Source organism: Geotrypetes seraphini, chromosome 1 (genome assembly GCF_902459505.1).
Source record: "Geotrypetes seraphini chromosome 1, aGeoSer1.1, whole genome shotgun sequence".
Taxonomy (NCBI): Eukaryota; Metazoa; Chordata; class Amphibia; order Gymnophiona; family Dermophiidae; genus Geotrypetes; species Geotrypetes seraphini.
Genome location: NC_047084.1, coordinates 423961261 through 423981042, shown reverse-complemented (window position 1 = coordinate 423981042; position 19782 = coordinate 423961261). Strand labels below are relative to the sequence as shown.

At 44.2% G+C, this 19782-nt stretch overlaps 1 protein-coding gene across 9 annotated transcripts in view; it reads left to right on the top strand.

The window, feature by feature from the left end:
- Positions 1–19782, top strand: part of MPDZ (multiple PDZ domain crumbs cell polarity complex component) — a 550514-nt gene that overhangs the window by 220386 nt on the left and 310346 nt on the right. For all 9 annotated transcript variants that reach the window (XM_033918951.1, XM_033918923.1, XM_033918958.1 and 6 more), the window contains one exon: positions 9675–9798. In XM_033918951.1, the coding sequence (XP_033774842.1) occupies positions 9675–9798 (124 nt within the window). The remainder of the gene's footprint in view (positions 1–9674; positions 9799–19782) is intronic.

Genomic DNA, 19782 nt, shown 5'->3' with positions numbered 1-19782 from the left:
GCCTCATCCTCCTGCGGAGTCTCTTCGCCTGCCTCTCCACAAACTTCTCGACCAAACGTTCATGAGATGTTTTGAGACGCCATACTCCATTCCTGCGGTCCCCGGCAAGTTAGATGCCCGATACCGCACAGTCCATCACAAGGGGTTCGAGGGCCCTCAACTTTCCCACCAATCCCTGCTGGTCGAATCGTCCCTCAAGCGGTCTCATCCGTCCCAGGTGCACGCCTCGGTGCCTCCGGGGCGCGAGGGCAGGACCATGGACAAGTTTGGCAGGCGGAAATACCAGAACTCGATGATGGCTTCCAGAGTTTTTAATTATACGTTCCATTTTGCTTCTTATTTGGAGTTCTTCCTGCCTGTGCTTCGGAAGTTCACACCTTACATTGAATCTCAGGCTCGCTTCGAGTTCGAGGAAGTTGTTGCTTCGCTGTCCCAGCTGCGCCTTCAACTGATGCAGTCCTCCTATGACGCCTTCGAGCTCTCGGCTCGAGCTGCTGCCTGCTCCGTGGCCATGCGTCGTCTGGCCTGGCTTCGAACCATTGACATGGACCCGAACCTCCAGGACAGGCTGGCCAATGTTCCTTTTGCGGTAGCGGATTTATTTGATGAGTCTATCGAAACTATGACGAAGAAGCTCTCTGACCATGAAAAATCCTTTCAGTCTATTCTTCGGCCTAAGCCTAAGCCTCAACAGTCTCGACCTGCCAGACCGCCCTTGATCTATCGGAGGCGTTACACTCCGAGGCAAGCTCCAGCTGCCAGGCAGCCTGCAAAACGACAGCCTCCACAAAAGGCTCCGCAGAAGCCTCAACCGTCTAATGTCCCTAAGGCTACTCAGCCTTTTTGACTCTCTCTTAGGGAGCATAACCAACCTTGTTCTGCCATCCCCTGTTTTCCCCATTGGGGATCGCCTCCATCATTTTTTCCATCGATGGACGGCGATTACCACCGACCTCTGGGTCCTTACCATCATCAAGGAAGGGTACTCTCTGCAATTCCATCGGGTCCCCCCGGACCACCCTCCAAGAGAGTATCCTTCAAACTTGACTCAGATCGCCCTTCTTCAGGAAGCTCAAGCTTTGCTCCGGCTTCGTGCCGTCGAGCCGGTCCCTGTGGACCAGCACAACCGGGGGTTTTACTCCCGGTACTTCCTTGTCCCGAAGAAGACGGGCGACCTGCGACCCATTTTGGACCTCAGGGTCCTCAACAAGTTCTTGGTCAAAGAGAGGTTTCGCATGCTGACCCTTGCTTCTCTCTATCCCCTCCTCGAGCAGAACGACTGGTTATGCTCTCTAGATCTCAAGGAGGCCTACACTCACATTCCCATTCATCCGGCCTCTCGCAAGTTCCTCAGATTTCGGGTGGGACATCTACATCTGCAGTACCGAGTGCTTCCGTTCGGCCTGTCCTCGTCTCCCAGAGTCTTCACGAAGTGTCTGGTGGTGGTGGCTGCTGCACTCCGGACCAGGGGTCTTCAGGTATTTCCCTACCTCGACGACTGGCTCATCAAGGCCCCCTCAGCTCCAGAGGTCATCTCGGCGACCCTGGCCACTATTTACTTCCTGCAGAGTTTGGGCTTCGAGATCAACTTCCCCAAATCTCATCTACAGCCTACCCAGTCTCTCCCATTCATCGGGGCGGTCCTGGACACCATTCGACTCAGAGCATTCCTTCCTCCTCAGCGCATGGATGCTCTTCTTCATCTCTGCCAGTCTGTCTTCTCGCTAGTCCATCTCAGCGAGACACATGATGGTCCTCCTGGGCCACATGGCCTCTACAGTTCATGTGACGCCTTTTGCCAGACTCCATCTCAGAATTCCTCAGTGGACCCTGGCTTCTCAATGGACTCAGGTGTCAGATCCGTTGACTCGGCACATCATAATCATTCCTGCTCTTTGGCAGTCTCTACTTTGGTGGATGACCTCTTCGAATCTATCCAGAGGTTTGCTGTTTCACACTCCTCCCCACCAGAAGGTTCTCACAACCGATTCATCGACCTATGCCTGGGGAGCTCATCTGGATGGTCTTCGCACTCAGGGATTCTGGACCAGTGCGGACCGACTCCATCAAATCAATCTTCTGGAGCTCAGAGCCATCTTCAATGCTCTTCAAGCTTTTCAACATCTGCTTCACGACATGATGGTCCTCATTCGCACAGACAATCAGGTCGCCATGTATTATGTCAACAAACAGGGGGGCACGGGCTCGGCCTCCCTCTGCCAGGAAGCTCTCAGAGTCTGGGATTGGGCGGTTCGCCACAATGCCTTCCTCAAAGCTGTCTACATTCAGGGGAAAGACAATGTCTTGGCGGACAACCTAAATCGTCTTCTCCAGCCTCACGAATGGACACTCCATTCCAAGCCCCTTCATCTGATTTTTGCACAATGGGGTTCGCCTCAGATAGACCTCTTTGCGGCTCCCCACAACTTCAAGCTGCCTCAATTCTGTTCCAGGATCTACACTCCTCATCGTCTCGAGGCGGATGCCTTTCTGCTGGATTGGGGGAATCACTTTCTGTATGCGTTTCCTCCCTTTCCTCTCATTCAAAAGACTCTGGTCAAGCTGAAGTCCGACCATGCCACCATGATTCTGATCGCTCCTCGGTGGCCCAGACAACCTTGGTTCTCCCTTCTACTTCAACTCAACAGCAGGGAGCCATTCCTTCTTCCAGCGTTTCCTTCACTGCTTACTCAGCATCAGGGATCTCTGCTTCACCCCAACCTGCAGTCTCTCCACCTGACAGCTTGGTTCCTCTCAACGTAACTCCTCAGCAGTTTTCCCAGGCGGTGAGGGATGTCTTGGAGGCTTCCCGGAAGCCTGCTACTCGACAATGCTACTCCCAAAAATGGACTAGATTTTCTTCCTGGTGTGTTTCCAATTCTAAGGAGCCTCAGCGAGCCTCCCTATCCTCTGTATTGGACTATCTTCTACACCTTTCTCAGTCTGGTCTCAAGTCTACGTCTATACAAGTCCACCTGAGTGCTATTGCGGCTTTCCATCAGCCTCTACAAGGGAAACCTCTCTCTGCTCATCCTGTGGTTTCCAGGTTTATGAAAGGACTTTTCCATGTCAATCCTCCTCTCAAACCTCCTCCAGTGGTTTGGGATCTCAATGTTGTCCTTTCTCAGCTTACGAAACCTCCTTTTGAGCCTCTCAACAAGGCTCCGCTCAAGTTTCTCACTTGGAAAGTGGTTTTTCTCGTGGCCCTCACGTCTGCTCGCAGGGTCAGTGAGTTGCAGGCCTTAGTGGCGGATCCACCTTTCACAGTATTCCATCATGACAAGGTTGTCCTCCGCACTCATCCGAAATTCCTGCCTAAAGTGGTCTCTGAATTTCATCTCAACCAATCTATTGTACTTCCAGTGTTTTTTACAAAGCCTCATTCTCATCCTGGAGAATCAGCTCTTCACACTCTGGACTGTAAACGTGCTTTGGCTTTCTACCTGGATCGCACCAAACCACACAGAACTGCTCCTCAACTATTCGTCTCCTTTGATCCAAACAAGTTGGGACGACCTGTAATGAAGCACACCATCTCCAACTGGATGGCGGCTTGTATCTCTTTCTGCTATGCCCAGGCTGGATTACCCCTCCCCTATAAGGTCACAGCCCATAAGGTCAGAGCAATGGCGGCCTCTGTAGCCTTCCTCAGATCGACACCGATTGAGGAGATTTGTAAGGCTGCCACTTGGTCCTCGGTTCATACATTCACCTCTCATTATTGTCTGGATACTTTCTCCAGAAGGGATGGACAGTTTGGCCAAACAGTGTTACAAAATTTATTCTCCTAAGTTGCCAACTCTCCCACCATCCCATTGAGGTTAGCTTGGAGGTCACCCACTAGTGAGAATACCTGCCTGCTTGTCCTGGGATAAAGCAATGTTACTTACCGTAACAGTTGTTATCCAGGGACAGCAGGCAGCTATTCTCACGTCCCACCCACCTCCCCTGGGTTGGCTTCTCTGCTAGCTACCTGAACTGAGGAGACACGCCCGGACCATCGGGCGGGAAGGCACTGGCGCATGCGCGGTGCGGGCATCTCGAAACTTCTGAGTTTCTTCAAGCAAGACATGCTTGTGAGACGTCCGTATCGGGGCTCTGTCGGATGATATCACCCACTAGTGAGAATAGCTGCCTGCTGTCCCTGGATAATAACTGTTACGGTAAGTAACATTGCTTTTCAGATCACAGGGAGATGTTGGAAGAACCACTGTAGGTGGCCAAGACTATGACTAAGTTCTGTCTGCTGGATGCTGCATTTAACAAGCTCTTTGTTCCCCCTAAGGTGGATTCTCTGGTGGCAAGCACATTTCTCTCCCCAGTGAAGGCAGTGTGATGTTGAAGTATGCCCAAAACAGTAGAATAGATTTAGTTCTCAAAATACTTTTTACCTCTGCAGCCTCTGGTTTGAAAGCGGCCACATCTTTTGTCAGCTGAGCCTGTCACTCCTAAGATGTCAGATAGTGAGGACAAATCTACAATAAGTGGATTTCTTGCTAAACCTCAAACACCCAAGGCATTACTTCTAATTCTATTTGTGCCCTTACTGGGGTGGTGTTTTCATCATTGGTCTTAGCAATAAATATTTTTGTTAATTTTCAACAGGCTCTGCATAAATTATCAAGTGCATACAGTGCTGTAATAGTGCTCTATAGTGCTGCAAAGGAAAGGCACTTATCTTTACGCCCGACGGCTACCCAACCGTTTCATTTCTAGTTTTGTCAGGGGCTATGCCTCCTTAGTTACAAGCACCAACATTTTTAGTTACCAAACCTTCTCTTTGAGCTGAAACCACTATTATTCATAGCACTGCACTCAGCCTCTATCACCTTATCTAGTTGATTTGTACTCCAAAGATGTGCCACAATCCAGACACTATTGTGGACAAGGATCTTCCATTTTTGATTATTGGAGTGGATTATGTGGCTGATGCCCTGCTTGACCTTTTCGGGGTTGTGAGCAACCTGTAGGCTTATTCTATCTCCATCCACAGGATGCTTTGGATTAGACAGTGGTCAAGTGATTCTTCCTCCAACACTGTTCTATACAAGACGAAGAAGAAGCTCAAAATAACACACAATTGCTCAACATAACCAACAGCTTCTATTAATTATAATAAGTGTTAACCTCAAGAGAGAGGAAAAAGGATCTCGGAAACCTGCTCAGAAATTGACTAAGAGTAATCTGAGACTTATAAGTTCCAGATTTCAATCAAAAAGACTGTAACCCAAAATCCTTACAGGATAGCAGGCCTCAATCCATTTGGGGATTGGGGCATAGCACTTTTCAAACCTCAAAGCTATATTACCAATATTCTGGAGGTCCCTCGGGCCAGAGACCATTTCAGAATTCCAGACAAAGATTTGGAGGAGCTAGGCACCAGCATTCATCGGGAATCTGCTCTGCCTCTTCCTACACCACATTCCGGAAAAAACTGAAAACCGACCTCTTTGACACTTGAACTTCTTAGATCTTCCCCTGCTCAAAATTTCCCCCTTTTTCTCCTCCCCTTTCTCTCCCCTTACCTCTCCACTCCTCTCTCTTCTCTTTGTAAGTTGCCTTGAGCCTGCTTAGATATGTGCGACGCAGAAATGGAAGATTAAATTAGATTAGATCACTGTATGCCAAATGATGTGTCTCATAGGCTACATGGCATAAACAGTTCACATGACTCCATTTGCCTGTTTACATCTCAGGGACACTCTCAACCTATTGGTCTCAAGCCACCAGAGCACTATTCCAATAGTTACACATGACCTCGGACCTTCGCCAGTCACTTTAAGGGTAGCTATCACCAACCAACTTTTCCATGGGCCTTCTATTCCTCACTCCACCACATAAAAAAAAATTTGGCAATGGATGCTTCCATGTTGAGTTGGGGAGCCTACCTCAACGGCCTCCATAGTCAAGGCAGCTGAATTCCTCATGAGAACACTTTCCATTTCAATCTCCTGGAACTATGAGCAATTCCCAAAGCTCTTTGCACATCCCAAGATCGCCTTCTCAATCAAATGGTATTCATTTGAACAGACAAGAAACAAGGAGCCATCCAAATCTGGTCCTGGGCGATTCCTTGCAATATATTTCTAAAAACAGTTTATCAAGGAAGCAAAACATCTTAGCAGGCAAGTTGAGCAGACTCCCACAGCCTCACAAGTAGGCAGTCAACTCGACTGTCTTAAGTTAGATATTAGTGGACCTTTTTGCTTTCCCCAATAACCTCAAACTTCCACTCTTCTGTTCCAGATTCTACCGTCTGGAATAAAAAAGTGAAGAGCATTGATGATGATCATCTAGATCAGGGATAGGCAATTCCGGTCCTCGAGAGCCACAGGCAGGTCAGGTTTTCAGGATATCCACAATAAATATGCATGAGATAGATTTGCATCTCAAGGAGGCAGGGCATGCAAATTTATCTTGTATATATTCATTGCGGATATCCTGAAAACCTGGCCTGCCTGTGGCTCTCGAGTGGAATTGCCTACCCTTGATCTAGATAAAATAGAACTAGGCAACATGTGTGAGCAACTAGATGGGCATATTCATCCCCAAAATGACAATAAAAGTCATGCAGATTCAGAAGATACATATTTAGTCAAGTATGCCAAATTGAAGTGTCAAAAATCTGAACAAGTGAACTAGAAAGACCTAGAAATTATTTAGCAAGCCGCTTTTCCAGGAAAAACGAAAGTCCTTACTGGACATCAATCTGTTTGTTGTCAAAACCCCTTTTGATATTTTCATTGAGCTAATGGGTGCTATTTATATTAAATATTTGATAAACATGACAAACCTATATGCTCAGCAAAATGTTGGCCAATGTGAACACAAATCCAGATGAAATAATTCAATTCCTTGGATATTCTTTTGATATTTAGCAGCCATCATAAAGTTCCAGAAGAACATTATTGGTCGACATCTAAAGATTTATCCAATAACATTGTGCCACAAATAATATCCAGAAAGTGCTTTCCTGAATTGAAAGCATATTTCTATTTAGTCAACAATTTGAATCTAGAAAATTGGAAAAGCTGCCGAAGTTGCACAATTCTGTCATCACGTGCGAAAGCAATTTGTAGTTCCTACTGGCATGTGTTCTTAAAATTTAAGCATTGATGAATCAATGGTCACTATAGTTGTAAAATCATTCTAGGCAAACCAATACATTTTGGCTACAAAATTTGTATGTTGTGTAGCTCCAATGGTTATCTATTTGCTATGGACATGAGGGTGGTCCATGGTAGTATGCAAAAAAATCAACCGTCAAATCTTGTGTCCACTTGGTATGTCTTTCTCATGTATCACATTTTAGCTTGATTAGACAATATTTAGAGGTCATCCCAGCATGCAGTGTTTGCTTGTGCATTGTGTATGTAGGTGATTGCCTATAATTAGTTTGTATAACATCATCTAGTTTGCGATCTACACCCGAAAACTGGCTCCTTGGGAAGTCAGTCTGTCAGCTGTCAACTGCTAGACTGCTACTTAGACTGGATGTTCTTCGACTGGTCAATTTTCATCATTATGATGAAGGAAACCCTTTACTGGAAATCTATGAGTTGGCGTGTGAGTCGGCAATAGTGGTATGGGATTGAGCCAAGATAGCAACACAATGCATAGACTCTTGCGTTAGGAAGTTGAAGAAACTACATGAATAAAACTGTTGCAAAAAGGGCGCTCACAGCAATTTCCAGGCATTTATGTTTTCTGTCTGAGCACCTAGCAGCACTTGCCTTTTTTGATGACAGAATTGCACCAGAACAAAGCTATGAATGGTGCAAAACGTACAGCTTCCACTGTTGCCAGATATTCCACGACATCTCACGCATACAGATGAAATGGAACTTGTGGCCTTTGAAAATCTTGTAACACAGAAAACACCAAGTCATTTTTTGATCTCTTGATTGAAAGAGGATCAAAAAAGCAAAAATATTCCTGAAGACACGTCCCACAGAGTGACGAATGATCCAGTTTTCAAAGAACTTTGGAAATGAGCATCCAAACTGACTGTTGATGATTAAGCAGAAACGAGGGATAAGCCTCACTGAAAAATACAACAATACTTTGACAAAAGCTGAAGAACAGAAGCAATTTGTTCTTCGACCAATGAAGTTTCCTTCTGCATCAAAGGTGGCTCTTTATCATAGACCAGGGGTAGGCAATTCTGGTCCTCGAAAGCCGTAGCCAGGTCAGATTTTCAGGATATCCACAATAAATATGTATGAGATGGATTTGCATGCACTGCCTCCTTGAGATGCAAATCTATCTCATGCATATTTATTGTGGATATCTTGAAAACTTGAACTGGCTCCAACTCTCGAGGACCAAAATTGCCCACCCCCGTCATAGACCATAGATTATTTGTTGAGTGCACAAGAACTACAATATACTGTTAAGCTTAGTGGTAGTTTAAAAAAAAACCATCGTGGTGGGGTGACTCCTAAACTTTAAGTAAAATTTGTGTGTTTTAAATTTTTATATAAAGGAATAAAATTAGCATTGTGAACAAAAGAAATGTGTTAATTAATTTTTGGACCACCCTAATGGACATATATATTGGTGCTAAAGACCCATCTGTAGAAAAGCAACCATTTGGCAAAAAAGTTGTCTGACCTCATTTCTGCTGTTTAAAATCCAGCACAACACTCCCTCTGCTTTGATACTTTTTCATCCTACAATTTGCTTGTAGAATTAGCCAATGTGGAATTTTAGGCAGCTGGAACTGTACGTGACAACTAAACAAGCAAATGTCTAATCAAAAAGAGGTGAATTTGATTATAAAGGTGATGGAAGTGTTTTGTGTTCATAGGAATGACAACAGTTATTTTGAACTGGATGGGAACTAAAGTTGTGCAAAAGGTAGAAAGGTATTCATCAAGCTTGAAACAAAAAGTGACTATCAACTTGAAACTTGAAACAAAAAGCTGATAAGCATGTACAATCAAGGAATGGGTGAGATGGATTTGCTGGATCATTTGCTAGGATCATATTGACCAACTTTGTCCTTCCAATTCAGTGTGGTTGTAGTATGGCACCTTCATTTTCATGCTAATGGGTCTAGGTCTATGAGTCAATTGGATTTTCATAATGAAGTAGCTTTGGTTGCTATGAAAGCTGGTTTGGAGTCATATCTGCACCAATTCCAAGCAATTTGGCATCACGGAGCATAGTACATTTGATTTTGTCAACCACGTAAGGCCATTATGTTGTATGCCAGTAAAATACCCCCCAAAATGTGTCAGTTTTGCAAAAAATGCATTCATGAAATGTGTTTTGTTGACTTGCATAATAAATAACTGATACAGGTCATGATTTGAAGTGTTGGTTGCATTAGCATTTCATTTAGAATAAATTATGTTTTTGAAGTGTTATGTAGTTCTGCCTGTCTTCTAGTGTTCCACAAGTGAAACATATTTTTATCTCAAGAAATACTGTAGATAATAAGTTCATCTTTTACTGGTGACATAAGGTGGATATGGATATGCCAGAGTTTAAATGTGATGCATAGATCTCTATTCCTTCTAGTAGTAGTGTCTAAAAAGTTAAAACAATGATGAACCAAACAGTTTTTTTTGGTTCTGCACACCCTCATTGTATACAATCTTATAAATGAGCCACTACATTTTCTCTTAAACTGCTAATTCTATTAACATAGTCTTTTTTTATTATATTAGGATGATGGACATTCATTAGAAAAAAGTTCTCCATTGAATACAGAAGAATGTACCACACTTCCATTAGCATCAAAAATCATGTTTGAGAAGACAATTACTATAGCAAAAGGCAGTTCGAGTTTAGGTAAGAAGCTTATGTTATGCTTTTATGTGTTTGTGTCATATCAGCTTCTGTTCTTTAATCTATTTAGTACTTTCAAATAAACATTGAGTTTTCCCTGCATACAATTTTGGTATATTGTATTACTCATGGAGTTCATGAATGGTCTTCTCTTTTGGGGGGGAGGGGAAGGGATTGAAAGCTTCTTTCGAAAGAGAATAGGATTTGATATATTGTCTTTCTGTGATTACAGTCAAGGCGGTTTACATATTACATACAGGTACATATTACATACAGGCAATTCAGGATTAAGTGACTTATCCAGAGTCACAATGAACTGATGAGTTGCACTGCAGCTGGTCATATCTGCAAGTTGTTGAGGCACCTTGTAGTTTAAATGAAAATTACTTTATAGTAAGCTGACCAAGTAAGTGAGGGGAAACTGAGATTGCATCCAAGGTGTGTCCTGCATTGTGTATAGTGAAGGGGTAGCCTAGTGGTTAGTATATCAGCCTGGGGAGCTGGGTTTGATTTACACTGCATCTTCTTGTGACTCTGGACAAACCATTTAGCCATCCACTGCCCCAGGTACCAAAATAAGTATCTGTATATAATATGTTAACTACTTTGATTTTAACTATAGAAAAAAAAAGTTGCATTCACATCAGAAGAGTTCTCTAAGTGAAGATAAAAATTACCCCCAAATGATTAAGTTTAAAATATAAACAAGGTTGTGTAATAGTTTCTAAGATAAGTTCCATAAGAATTCACAGTTGAATGCCATCTGCATAAATACAAATAATGTTTGAATCAAAAGTGCTAATGGCAGAAGAAAAATACTAAGAGTATGGGTCCCAATATAAATCCCCAGACGGTACCACAAAAACGTATTTCAAGTTTTTGGATTATTACCAGAGGGAACCATTTGTACATTAAAAGATGTTTTTTCTCAAAAAATAAGCTTACATTTTTTATAGGACATGGACAAAGATTTGAAAGATTCATCTTAAGATGTACATTATTCCCCTTATATTTTACAAAAGGCTGTGCCATACAACACTAAAGGTGAATTTCAAATCAACACCAGCTACTGCATTTATACCACCTGGTACAGACATAACCCCTCCTCTGAGCCCAACTTTTCTGATTCCCCTCCTTTCACCCTCACGCCCGTCAAAGGTTCCTTGCCCTTCCCTCCTGGGAAGTTATCATGCTATTGATTTGTTTATATGCATATGTTAACTTTTAATTTGCTGACTCATACATAGCTTATAGTACTCATATATATGAAAAACAAACAATACATTTCCAAAAATGATTCATATATACAGTGGAACCTTGGTTTATGAGCATAATTCATTCCAGAAGTATGCTCGTAAACTAAATTGCTCATATATCAAAGCGAGTTTCCCCATAGGAATGAATGGAAACTCGCTTTGATTCATTCCACCAACCCCCTCCCCCCCACCTGAGGCTACCGGCGCTGCTCCAATCACCCTCTTGAGGCCACAGCCGCTGCTCCATACCCCCCCTCCCCTGCGATCCGGCATCCCCCCGCTCAAGTCATCCCCGTCCCCACCGCGATCTTACATGCTCCCCCGAGCACCAAAACAATATCCCTTACCTCGATTGGGCACCAGCACCAGCACCAACGCACAGGACATGCCGGTGCCGGTGCCCGAAGATCCTCCCTCTTCTGTGCTGGGCTGGGCGGTGCATCGGCGATCCTTCCTCTTGCTTGTGCTGGGCTGGACTGGGCCTTGAGCATTTGCGCATGCTCAAGGCCTTCTGGTCTCGCTCTCTCCGAAGGATTTAAATGACCTAATGAAGAAGTTGGAAATCCTTTGAGTGTCTAGTGGTGGCAATTTTGCCATATTATCTTGAAGGTATACCTCAGAAGGTCAATTACTGTAAGTTAAGACTATACATTTCCAGAAATTATTCATATATATTTCTTCTTATCTTTTAATTTGCTTACGTTTATTCTAAATAATTGCTGACTGGATCCTATGAGCTTTAGTAAATTACTATATATTTTTAACTCATTTGCTATATACTAAATTTAGCATGGGTTTAATGCTTATGCCTCCCCATTATTTGAGCTCTTTATTTTTTAAACAGTATTGTCTATCAGTTGAAATATAATATTTATCTGTGTGGAAATTTTAAATCAAATGTTGCTTTCTAGTACAAAAGGTGTGTCATTCTGGACAGATGGCTATTCAATCTGAACCTGCAAACTGTGCAAAAGGTATTGATCATAGTTTTCAACTCCTCCTTATCCAGTGCACTGTGCATCCCCTTTCAGCTTTTCCTTTTGCACGCAAGATGGAAGGTGTATTTCTGATTTACTCTGTTTAAAACCTTTTTATTTTTGGATTTTTAGTCTGAATTTTGGAGCAACTCTGCCTGGGAGAAGAAGCAGACTATGGGCTCCTTTTACGAAGGCGCTTTAGGGCCTTAACACGTGGAATAATGCGCACTAGCCACTACCGCCTCCTCTTGAGCAGGTGGTAGTTTTATAGCGTGCACTAATCCGGTGCGTGCGCTAAAAACGCTAGCGCACCTTCGTAAAAGGAGCCCTATGTGCCCTCAGGTACCTGTTCAGCCAGCCTGCTTAAATATTTAAAGAGCTCAGTGTCCATTCCCCTAGAAACTAGTTCATTCTCTGATTAATTATCAAGCGCTTGAGTGCAGGCAGTTTTGGCCCCTGTAATGGTCCATTTGGACTTTCAGGGTGCCTGCTGTGTTCTGTCTTTCCTCTTCGTGCTCAGGTCCATGAGGCTTTGAGACTTCAGTCTAGCTGGTAGCCGAAGATCTCATCATTTTGGAGCTGGACATTCCTTTTTGAGGCAGTATTTGTTCATATCCCAGCTGTACATGTGAGCTGAAGCAGGCTGAGGCACCATATCAGCACAGCATGGCACAGTGAGTACCTGCTATTGCAGTCTATAGACAGAACCGAGGGAGGGTCTTAATATATTTTAAAGGTTTCTGAGGGTGCTGTGGCCAGAAAGTGTACTGTTATATGTGTTTCCTCCATGGTTCATGATAGGTTGAGTGATCCACAGGATAGCAGGCTATCCAGGAAGTTTAATCTTAGTAGCCCCTGATTGGCCGCATCAACCTCGGTACGAAGATTTAGTCCACCTCCAGAGAGACAAGAGTCTCAAGTTGCCAGTGCATCCAAAGCTTCTGGCTTAGGGACCAGTTCTCCTAGAAGAACAGGGGTAGGCAATTCTGGTCATCGAGAGCCACAGGCAGGTCAGGTTTTCAGGATATTCACAATAAATATGCATGAGATAGATTTGCATCTCTAGGAGGCAGTTCATGCAAATCCATCTCATATATATTCATTGGTACACCAACACTACAATATAGGGTACAATTAATCCAACTGCCTCCCAAAAGTATTTTAATATGTATAACGAGACAGGGGTTTTACATCAATACAATATCTTTAATATAACTTTAATTATAACACAATAAATAGAATAAATGGATCCATGTGACATTTACAATTAAAATCTATCTAAACCACCTGAACAGTGGTTTAGCAATAGAAAACCTGAAGCTAGTTCAAAGTTCATTCAAAAACTTTTACTGAATTAATTTAAGCTAATGCTCCACATAGTCTGTTGTTTCTTGTAGTTCTCACACGCACTTTCTTGCACTCACTGGTACTCAGACAAAGTTGGTAAAATGCCTCCTTATATCATTTTAGACTGCATACAGCTAGTCCGACGTAGCATCACGTTTTGCTATTACAGCGTCATCAGGAGCTGAAGCTGTGATAGGTTTTCAACTTCTACAATATAAATACCTATTTTATTACAGGATCCACAACCTGCTCAACATAAGAACATAAGAAATGCCTGCACCGGATCAGACCATGGGTCCATCTAGTCCGGCGATCCGCACACGCGGAGGCCCAGCCAGGTCTACCCTGGCGAATACCTTAGTTACTCAATGTGTCTTTCAAGAAGATATGCATCCAACTTGCCCTTAAATCCTGGAATGGTGGTTTACTCCACAACCTCTTCCGGGAGAGCGTTCCAGGCATAGTAATTATTAAACAATTTTGCTCAACTGTAGTTAAAAACATACCTGAAATACTTTTAATTCATCATATAGGTGGCAACTGCATGGGTTCACAAACTCACTCCCTCACGAAAGAATCTAAAAAGCTGAATGCTTCTCACTCTTCCCTTCCCTGTTTTTAACACTCCCAAGCCCCTCCCCTGGTCCAATCAGCAGTCCCGGGGGGTCATGGAATATATACCATTCAATCTCAGCCAGCTGATTCCATGGTGCCCCACTGAAAAATAATCCTTCGCTCCTTACGAAGCAATATCTTTGAAACATCTCCCCCCCCTCTATCGGATCATACTACCATAAGTACAACAAACCTCAATTCCTCAACAGCATGGCCTGCCTCCTCCCAATGACTGACCAGTGGTTAAATTCTCCCTCCAGGTTAATCCCCAAAACCTGATAATACTCTAAGTCTGCAAGCTGACAAAGAACTTCTTGATCATAAGCTATTCTATTCAATATAATTACAGCGCCACCTTTGTCGGCCCTAATCACCACAATGAACCTGTCATTCTATAAATAATTCAACGCCTCCTGTTGTCACCTTGAAAGATTCCTGTAAGGTACATGTGTGTTCGCCTCAATCCCCTCAAGTTCCTGTAATATACTATGTTGGGGGCATCCAGGTAGATTTAGCCCTATACTTGTCAGAAAAAGACAAACTATCATCACCATTATCAAAATTGGCACCTACACCAAAGTGAACTCTCGAACGAAGTTTCCTAAAAAAACTTATATAAATAACTTCATGTGATAAAAGCGTCATAGGGATGGGGGGGAACAAATGAAAGTCCAAATGGCAGCAAAGATGTTTCCATTAGGGTCAAAACTCGGTCAGATAAATTGATGATGTTCACTGATTCCGAGGTTGCTGTCTCAGACTTACTACTTTGGTATGGGTCACTGTTCCCTTTTGCCCTGCGTTCCCTGGAAATCATAAAAAATCAACAGGCATATTTGGCCCCTGACTATTGTTGGACACCACACTGGAACTGTCACTGGATTGTAGCTCCTCAGTGGAAGAAGCACTGGAAGAATTTATGTATGTGACCTTCTTGTCCCTCTGCTGTATTCTATGGGACTCTATTTCAATTAGGTTATCTTCTTATTGATGCAAAATAACTTATCACCATATATTATTTATAAATTAAAATTTATATAAATACATACTAAATATTTGTGTGTGAAAAACTCAGACCCAACAACCAAACTCTAGTGAATAAACACAGAGCAAGTTGTTAATGAGACCATCACAACTGTTCACTATCTCATTCCACTGCATACAGACATCAATCTCATATGTTAATATAACATCCTGTACTTATCTTAAGTGGTGGAGTTGCTGGTATCCGTCCCACAACTGCTCCGGTCATAAAAACTGTATTTATGATACTATCGCTGTCTCAAACTTATGACAATATGAGTGCAAAAGCATTAGAAAGAAAGATTAGTTTCTTATCTTGATAGTATTCTTTCTTGTAAATGTGTGTCATTCTGGAACCCTGTCCTGTTAGTCTTTCAATGATCCTGCTTGCTGTCTCAAACAAGAATGTCAGCTCTCAGAATGAGGTTTTTCATGTTGGTCTGACTTTGGGAAGGAAGATATGTCTAAGGATACAAAAAGTGCTGAAGTATGTAGAGCTCTGTAAATGTTTTTGCTGGTTGATATTCTCCTCTCATAAGTTGTTCCATATAGTTTGTTAATAATTTTCATATACTTGTTAAAGAACTGAATTCATATGTGTTTTTGGAGAATTTCCCTGTGCCATCTGTTCTTATGTTTATCTTATAGGGGCTATTGCCTGCTTTGGTATAAACTAAGGGGGCAGCACAGTGCATTGAATAAGGAGGAGGAGTTGAATACTGTGATTGATACCATCTGCACAGGTTTTGGTTTCAGATTGAATACCCATCTGTCCAAAACAGTGGTCTCAAACTCAAACCCTTTGCAGTGCCACATTTTGGATTTGTAGGTACTTGGAGCGCCGCAGAAAAAATAGTTAATGTCTTATTAAAGAAATGACAACTTTGCATGAGGTAAAACTCGTTAAAGGTTATAAATCTTTCCTTAATTGCTTCTGATAATTTCAGCTATACACAGTGCAACCTGTAGAAAGTGAAGTTTAGATAGTTATCCCAGGACAAGCAGGCAGCATATTCTTGACTGATGGGTGACGGCACCGACGGAGCCCCGGTACGGACACTTTTAGAGTGATTGCACTCTAAGAACTTGGAAAGTTCTAGACGCCGCACCGCGCATGCGCGAGTGCCTTCCCGCCCGACACAGGCGCGCGGTCCCCAGTTTCTTAGTTTCCGCGGAGCTAAGAAGACACGTTTTTCAACGGCTGTTGAAATTTTTTTCTACTTGCCTTCCCGCTCGCGTAAACCTTTTTGGCTTAATTTGCCTTTTTTCTTTGTTCATTTTTGTAAAAAAAAAAAAAAAAAAACTTTCATTTTTTTTCTTCAGTTTTGGTTTTTCCCCGGCGGGGCCTTCTGCCACCATCGAGGCCTCGGCCTTCGATTTGGCTGAAGCCGTTTTCACTTTCATGCCCCCTCAGCCAGGGTTTAAAAAGTGCCAGCGGTGTGCTCGGCCTATATCTCTCACGGACCCACACAACTGGTGCCTACAGTGTTTGGGTCCTGAGCATCAGGCTTCCACCTGCACCCGCTGTGCCACCTTAAAAAAACAAACTCTAAAAAATCGCCAGATACAGCAGCGATTACTGTTCGGTGCCGAGATGTCCGACCCCGTTCCATCGGCACCGGCCTCGGCACCTACTCAATCGGCACCTTCATCTTCGACGCCGCGTGACACCGCATCGGCATCCCAGCACTCAGGTAAGCCGGCTAAGAAGCCTTCCCCGCTGGAGCGTCCTCCGGTCTCGAGTGCAGCGAGCCCAATCCTGCCGACCGTGAGGCGCCAGCGGAAGCGCTCTGCCCCTATAGAGGTGAGTCCCTCGACATTGGGCTCCTCATCTCCGGGGTGTAGAGCGGCACCGCAGGTACCGCAGAAGAAAAAGGCGGTACCGGTGCCCTCCCTTGATGATCGCATTGCGGCCATCTTACAGTTACAGCTGAAGGAGCAGCTCCAACAACTCCTTCCAGCTATCCTGACACCGAACCTTCCGGTGCCGGTCTCGTCTGAGCCGTCGGTACCGAGAGTGGAACGACCTATTCTGTCTACTTCCTCTCTTTCGGTACCGTTGCACTCGACCTCATCGGTGTCGATGCCAATTCTTGCACCGGAGCCGACAACTCAACACCAGTCGGTACAGACTTCGGCTCCGATGCACCCGGTAACATCTCCCGGTACCGCTTCGATGAGGTCGGGTAAGTCGGTACGCAAGTCCCGACACCTGGAACCATCCACCCCTGAGTCTCGGGATCGTACTTCCCATATTCGAGACCCTGATCTGTGGGGTGATTCCGAAGAGCCTTTTCTTTCAGAAGGTGAGTGTTCTTCAGGGGAGGATGAGCCTGATATTCCTGATCCATCCTCCAAACATGATTCCACGTCTTTTTCAGCATTTTTAAAAGATATGTGTGAATCTCTCTCTATTCCTTTGGAGGCTGAGTCTAAAAAGTCTAAGGCTTTTTTAGATGCTCTTGATTTTGACCAGCCTCCAAAGGAATTTCTGAAACTCCCTCTTCATGACATCTTGAGGGAGACATTTTACAAAAATTTAGAGACTCCTCTCACTGTCCCTGGAGCTCCCCGTAAATTAGATTCCCTATATAAAGTTATCCCCATTCCAGGTTTCGATAAACCCCAGCTTCCACATGAGTCTCTCCTCGTGGAATCCACATTGAAAAAGTCCTCAGGGGCTAGTGTGTATGCTTCTGTCCCTCCTGGTAGAGAAGGCAAAGCCATGGACAAATTTGGTAAGCGTCTCTATCAGAATGCGATGTTAGCCAATCGATCTGGCAACTATGCTTTTCATTTTTCTTTTTATTTAAAGCATCTCCTTACCACCATGGCTTCCTTTGAGCAGTACCTTCCTGAGAGGAAACGGTCGGCTTTTCACCAATGCTCTTCTTCTCTGTTTCAGCTCAGAAAATTTATGGTAAGATCTATATATGACACCTTTGAACTTACCTCTAGAGCAACGGCCATGTCTGTGGCCATGCGCCGCTTAGCCTGGTTAAGGGTGTCCGAACTGGATGTTAACCATCAAGACCGGTTAGCAAATGCACCTTGCTTAGGGGATGAGCTGTTTGGAGATTCCATGGACTCAACGACCCAAAAGCTCTCTGCTCATGAAACACGCTGGGATACCCTTCTTAAAACCAAGAAGAAGGCTCCGCCAGCACGTCCTTTCAGACAACAATCCACTTACCAACGCCGTTATGTGGCTCGTCCATTACAGTCTGCTCCTCAACAACCTAGGAGGCAGCGTCAACAACAGAGGCAAACTCCTAGACAGCAGCAGCAGCAACCTGTCAAGCAGCCTCCACAACAGAAACCGACTCAGCCCTTTTGACTTCATTCTCCAGGGCATAGCCAGCATCCAACCTTCACATCTCCTGCCTATAGGAGGGCGTCTATCTCTTTTCCTCAGCCGGTGGGAAGTAATCACTTCGGACCAATGGGTCCTGAACATCATCCATCACGGCTCTCAACTTTCAAACCCTCCCAGGCACAAGTCCACCAAAAGAGTCTGCTTTGCATACTCCCCAATCTTCCCTCCTCCTTCAGGAGGTTCAATCCCTCCTCCTTCTGAACGCCATAGAGGAAGTTCCTCCGGAGCAAAAGGGGCAGGGATTCTACTCCCGTTATTTCCTAGTCCCCCAAAAAACAGGAGATCTCAGACCTATCCTAGATCTTCGCGATCTCAACAAATGCTTAGTCAAAGAGAAGTTCAAGATGCTCTCCTTAGCAACTCTTTACCCTCTTCTCAATCAGGACGACTGGCTATGCTCCCTCGATCTCAAAGAAGCATACACTCACATACCGATCAATCTGGCCTCCAGTCAGTACCTACGTTTCATGATCAATCATTGTCATTACCAGTACAAGGTACTACCTTTCGGCCTTGCCTCCTCTCCAAGAGTTTTCACCAAATGTCTGATTGTGGTAGCGGCTTTCCTACGTTCCCACCACCTTCAGGTGTTTCCTTACCTGGACGATTGGTTGATAAAGGCACATTCATCTCAGACAGTTCTTCAGGCCACCAACCAGACTATCTTATTTCTGCGATTGCTGGGATTCGAGATCAATCTACCCAAATCTCATCTTATCCCCACACAGAGGCTTCAATTCATTGGAGCAGTCTTAGACACAATCCTCATGAGAGCGTTTCTGCCATCCAACCGTCTTCAAACGCTTCAATCTCTATGTCAGCAGGTGCTTCCACAACGTTCCATCTCTGCAAAGCAAATGATGATACTCTTGGGTCACATGGCCTCCACAGTCCATGTCACACCACTTGCCCGTCTGCATCTGCGCACTCCTCAATGGACCCTGGCTACTCAGTGGTCCCAAGCGATGGATCCTTGCTCACGTCACATATCTGTGACATCATCTCTTCGTCAGTCTCTACAATGGTGGTTGACATCCTCAAATCTATCCAGAGGTCTTCTGTTCCATCTACCTCCTCATCAACTTGTCATCACCACCGACGCTTCCCCTTATGCTTGGGGAGCTCACTTGAACGAGTTCCAAACTCAAGGTCTTTGGACAGCCCAGGAAAAGAAGCATCACATCAATTTCCTGGAACTCAGAGCGATGTTTTATGCCCTCAAGGCCTTCCAACATTTTCTATTTCCTCAAGTTCTCCTGCTGTGCACAGACAATCAAGTTGCGATGTACTACATCAACAAGCAGGGTGGGACGGGCTCTCGCCTCTTGTGCCAGGAAGCCCAGAAGATTTGGACTTGGGCCATAAATCATCATCTATTCCTGAAAGCTATCTA